Source organism: Monopterus albus, unplaced genomic scaffold (genome assembly GCF_001952655.1).
Source record: "Monopterus albus unplaced genomic scaffold, M_albus_1.0 scaffold355.1, whole genome shotgun sequence".
Classification (NCBI taxonomy): Eukaryota; Metazoa; Chordata; class Actinopteri; order Synbranchiformes; family Synbranchidae; genus Monopterus; species Monopterus albus.
In genome coordinates this window covers 661,907-667,414 of record NW_018128235.1, presented here as the reverse complement: position 1 = coordinate 667,414, position 5,508 = coordinate 661,907, and the positions used below count along the sequence as shown (strand labels likewise).

Sequence of the window (5,508 nt, the reverse complement as noted above, 5' to 3'; positions counted from 1 at the left end):
GGATGTTTACCCATAAGTTAATCAAGGGGGACACAGCCCAAGATATTCCTGCTTGAGCCAGAAACAGATCAACTTAGCTCAGCCTTACATAACTATTACAAATAATATGAACTACATACTATTCTATTACATATTACCTCTGGAACCTTGTTTATTTTTAACCACTACAGTTTAAAATGCTGCCAATATAGAAAACGACCGGCCTTGTCCCTTAACGTGTAATATTCAGGTGTCGGTCGTCTCATGATCCGTCTGTGGCTATGATCCATTGCAAACTCAAAGATAAGCAGAAATATGAGCATCTCAGCAGCTTTCTTCTGACTCCTGTTAGTAAAACCAAAAGGCACAAGTAAAACTCATTTCCCCTGCTCTCAGTAGTGAAACAGGAGTTAACCCCTGCAGTCCACTTCCTGCTGTGGTAGCCACCAGAATAAACTGCAAACAACAGAGAAGTTTGGTTTGGCAACAAATAACAACCGCTTCTGTGACATCAGCATGTTTAAATGTAGACTGGGACAGATTATTCTGGTAGACACAAACCTGAAAGAGGAAGCTGAGTATTTCCTGGATTGGTCTCATCTCCCAGTCCATTTTCTCAGCATTAACAACTAAACCAGAAACCACTTCTTACCTTCAAACTGGGATCAGGACTCTTTGTCTTTCTCCTGCTCTGATTAAGGTCAGGAGAAAACATGTTTGCTGGGAAATGGAACCCACTCCTGCACATCAAAAGGTGTGTTTGTTAATCAGCCTGAAGCATGCCGCTGTTCTGTCACATTATGCTGCCTATACTCACAGCGGTTAGGGTGAGGGATGGGGTGGGGTTAGTCAATCCATCGACTGAGGTAACATCTCAACAGCGGCAGCCACACAGGCAGGCAGGGACAGCAGAAATACAGGTCAGCAGGTCTGGCTACTACTGCTAGCATTGAGATACTGATAACATTACTATTACTAACACACAACTACACACACAAATAATAAAAATGAGCAGCATCTTTGTTTCTTAAAGATGTAAAATATTTTATTTTTTCTGTAAATGATTCTAAATCAATTCCACATTTTCCCCAAAAACAGTCATCATCATCATCATCACACCCTGTTTACATCCAATAAAAAAACAAATGCTGGGCTTCCTGTACACATCAGCAGAGTCCAGATAAAACCTCCTATGTACATTACACAAAGTGACCCTGACGCCTGCAGCCAAAACGCCAGGTGAAGAAAATGCCAAAAAAAAAAGGAAAAAGGTGAAGGCTGCAGTGAGGCCTACCCAGTGCAAGGGGGCTTTTGAGTCTGTTCACAGTCTCTTGTCCAATCAGAATTCAGCACCTCGCTACTGGAACAGAACAACACATTTCAAACTGAACATCGGCAGGTGATGAAGGTGAGGATGAAGATGTTAATGTAGCACTAAACCTTTTGTTTGATACAGATATTTACATGCTGCGACTCAGGACCTCGAACTCACTGTGGTTTTAAAAAATAGCTTCATTCCGTAATAAATACAAAAAAAAACAAAAAAACAAACAAAAAAAAGACAATCTTTATTTTACAGGAAATTAACAAAAAGCAGGGGGAAGAGGAGGAGGAAGGAAGTGACTCGTGGAATCAAGTATGTTTCCGGAAATTTCTTTTCTTTTTTAGTGCAAGTTTGTGGATAAACCTCTGTTTGAATATGACACATTCGGTCACTTCAGTGGTGTTTACACACATTTAAAACCAATGTACACACACAGAGGACCAGCCTCTTCGTTAGTCCTGTCCCCTCACCTCGACCACCCCTAGCCCCGCCCACCCTGATATAAAGCCTCATTATTACCTCAGTTCAAACTTGTATTGATTGCATTCACTATTTTTATTCTAATATTTTCTTCTGAGATAAAGCTCCACCCACAAGAGGAGTGGACGATCGATATCCGGCTTCAGCAGCGACATGAAAGTGAAAGAGTTCAGTTCATCCATTTGCGGCAGTTGACAGCACCACAGTGACACGGGATCTTGTGCTGGTCATCCTCGAGGTCAAACTTGTAGTCGTAGCACAGCTGAGAAAGAGAGATCCATAACAGGTAAATCAACACGACCAATCGGTTTATTGATATGTGATGTCGCACGCGCCCCTGAATGGATTACTGAACCTAGCAGGCTCTGGTAGGGCATCAGGACTCTGTAGGGACTGTTCATCTTTCTGTGGGAAAGTCAATCAAGTGGCTGCTAAAGCCCCAAAATGAGGAAGAAAAAGTAGATGTACAGTATAACAACAAAAAGATGAAGCCACTAAAGAGACAAAATGACTATAAAGACGCACAAAACCACCACAATGAAACTCAAATCCACTGAAAAGAACACTTTTGGCACTTTAGTGTGATCAACCGATCGACTGGCGCAGTACCTCTTCTCCTCTCTGGATGCGTCGGCAGGAGCTGATGATGATCTTGTTCTCCTTCTCTACGTTTACCACCTCTGTGATACAGTTGGGAGCGCATGAGTGGTTGATGTACCTGTCAATCATACACAGAGGGCGGTGTTCATTTAGGGCTGGAAAAAAAAACAAAAAAACGAATTGATAAATTTAACATTTAAAACCACTTTGAACCAGTTGGAGTCACCTGGCAGGTCCTCCCGTGATGGTGGCATCTATCACATAGTCATTGTCAATCCGGAACATGTACACACCGCGGTTCTACAATATTAAAAACAACGTTAAAATCATCAAACAGGCGACAAAGCTTTCCTGCCAGAGCAGGTCGGTTACCTGAGACTCGTACAGCCTCTCCTTACGATTGGCTACTTCGCTCCTGATGATGGTGCCAATGTACTCGATGACCATGGTGCATTTTTCAATGTCTCGGGCAGCATATAGACCCAGTCCCTGCACAGACGCGTGCAAAACACAGTCATTCAATCAATTGGTGACTAGTCCATCTGTCAGCAGCAAACATCCACAAAGAGACAAAACTGTAAAACAAAACTACAGAGACACGTGAATAGACTACAAAGACACACAAAATAAAAAGGCATTTTCAGCCTGAGACTTCGTCCACTTGGACCCAGATAAGCAGCTGAAACCTGAAGCTGGATAAACCAGTTAAAAACCAATTAGGCACTCCGCTGTCAATCAGCCACAGCTACTGCACAGCACCAGTACACACACAGTGTTCCAGGTCAGTCTGTGGTCCCGGGTTTGAGTCTCACCTGGATCCGAGAGCGTGCCAGGTACACGTTGCTCTTCCACTCGGCCTTCATGCGTCGGTACTGGGATGACTTGGAGTGGCGTCCCTGGTGGGCACTGGCCACGAACTCGCCTGGGGACAAGGAGATGACGCCGGGAACGAGGCCCACAATAGAGCCAACTGTGCCCTGGCACCTGGGGGCGATGCTTGTCAGCAGGTAAGGTCTGAGTGTTAGCAACAAAGAAAATTATCAAAATTGTTTATCTATAAATGTTTTATCAAATGCCACTGACTCTGGAAAACTGTTGACAAATGAATTACTGTCTGCTCTCATGCACAGAAAGCACTTTGTTTACAACAAGCACAGAGGCCTAGAGGAACACATTGGAGAAGACAAAACTTAAAAACAAAAAATTAAACAATGCTTTAAAAAAAACAACTATACATTCAATAGAATTGTAACAAACAGCTCATGTGTTTTAGCTGTCTACTTGATGCACTTCCGTTTAGTGTCATGTGCCACAAAGAAGATCATCCAACCCTGTAAATTTTAATGCTGGAACCTGAGAAAGTTTGTCCCATTTATCCAAAAAAATGGGACAAACAAAGTTTACTCCAATACTGCATTAGCATAGGATCAACATCCGTGTGAATCTTTTGCAGATGCTTTTGGCTTCAAAAAATGTATTATCTCATTCTCCTGTCACCAGTTTTGATCCCAAATAATAACCCAGTGTATAACTTTAACAGCAAACACTATTCTATTCTATTCTATGTTCACATCAACAGCCTTTAATGCTTCAATTCCAGTGATTTCACTAGTGATGTTACCTCTTGGCTTGACAGGCTTTGGGCTCAGACCGGGCAGAGCCAGAAGGATTGAAGGCCAGAGGCCATTCCATGAGAGGGTTCCTGCCATAACGGAAGGTGTAGTGCTCACAAGCCTCCACACCAGGTAACTGTCCAAACACACAGAGAACACAGGGTCAGTCAGTTTAGCATCCGTTAGTGTCACACTAAGCTACTTAGCCTGTTAACATCACACTTGATAGGTTACATTGAGCTAGACAGCCTGTTATCATCACACAAAACAAGTTAGCTGTGTTTGTGTTTAACGTACAGACTCAATGATTCTGGCCACAGCTGATGTGGTCAGACCAAACAGATCCTCTCCTTTCAGATAAACTGGGAAGAGCTTCAGAGTCCCACTGGAGGACCTCATCTGTGACACTGGCTCCAAGATCTGGTCCCACACAGCTGCAGACAGACAGGTTCAAACACGCTACACTTCACAGAGCCATATGTTTATTTTTTGTTTGCTTTTTTATAGGTAACCTCACTCGGGTGTGTTTACCTTTGGGTGTGGGTCCAGTCAGTACAAGGTCCTCGTATCCCTTCTCCACCACCTTGACTTTAAACAACGGCTGACCTTCCTTCTCCTCGATGTAGCACATATACTTACTGCGTCTGCAGAAGTGGGAAAAAAAACTTGTCCAGTAATGGGTTCACAGATAAATCACCTGCTCATCATGGATCTGAGTGAGCTCACCTGTTGCTATGGCGCATGCTCCAGTAGATGCGGTTGGCATGGTAACTGACAGGGAAGATGGCAGTCTCGTTGTGGAAGGCACTCATCTGCTGTGGGAGAAGGCGTCCAACAGCACGGAACAGCAGGCTGCCAACACGGAAGGTGTGCTGGCGCTCGCCACGCTGCACCACAGCAGCAATCTGCCGTGCCTCATCCCGCTGAACGTACACCCGGCGGAGCACGGCGAAACATCGGAGCTCTGAGTCGTATGGGTCGGAGGCCGCTGCAACTGCCGGGTCGGTGAGGGTCTGGCCCGGAGTGGAGGAGGGGGAGCTGCTGGAAGACCTGTCCCCGCTGAGAGGCACCATCCTAGGCTTGTGGAGGTGACAGAGCATCGTCTTATCCTGAAGGAGACACTGCACTTAGCATCTGAGCTAACAAACATCTGTATCCACAGTGTTTTACAGGGTGTTACCTTGAAGAAAGTGCAGTGGGCCTGCAGCGCACAGGTAAAGTGGTAGGTGTTGGTGCAGCGAAGACGGTTGCAGCCGCTTGTGGCTCCAGTCTGCTGACAGTGGGCACAGCGCAGAGTCAGACCCCGTCTCAAAGCCAGCTCCACATTAATCAGGGCACCGGCCTGGGTCTCATACACTTCACTGGACCACAGAGCACAGTTCAGGTGGACCTGAGACCCAAAGACAGACTGGTTAATTCACTGAGGCTCTGTCAGTCTGGAATACCATCAGAGGCTCTGCCAGTCTAGACTACAGCCCAGCAGACTCACCCACAGGTCCAGATCTAGGTTCA

The 5,508-nt window shown here is 45.3% G+C and overlaps 2 protein-coding genes across 2 annotated transcripts in view; one reads left to right on the top strand and one right to left on the bottom strand.

Annotated features, from left to right (window-relative positions):
* Positions 1-1,788, top strand: part of LOC109974987 (5'-AMP-activated protein kinase subunit gamma-1) — a 47,292-nt gene extending 45,504 nt beyond the window's left edge. Inside the window, exons 14-15 of the mRNA XM_020625485.1 lie at positions 1,323-1,387; positions 1,648-1,788. Of these exons, the coding sequence (XP_020481141.1) occupies positions 1,323-1,387; positions 1,648-1,788 (206 nt within the window). The remainder of the gene's footprint in view (positions 1-1,322; positions 1,388-1,647) is intronic.
* Positions 1,019-5,508, bottom strand: part of kmt2ca (lysine (K)-specific methyltransferase 2Ca) — a 64,563-nt gene continuing 60,073 nt past the window's right edge. The window contains 11 exon segments of the mRNA XM_020625484.1: positions 1,019-2,045; positions 2,393-2,501; positions 2,610-2,683; positions 2,756-2,872; positions 3,196-3,397; positions 4,005-4,132; positions 4,294-4,430; positions 4,528-4,640; positions 4,723-5,105; positions 5,177-5,386; positions 5,486-5,508. The exon segment at positions 5,486-5,508 is cut by the window's right edge and continues 25 nt beyond it. Of these exon segments, the coding sequence (XP_020481140.1) occupies positions 1,953-2,045; positions 2,393-2,501; positions 2,610-2,683; positions 2,756-2,872; positions 3,196-3,397; positions 4,005-4,132; positions 4,294-4,430; positions 4,528-4,640; positions 4,723-5,105; positions 5,177-5,386; positions 5,486-5,508 (1,589 nt within the window). The 3' untranslated portion in view covers positions 1,019-1,952.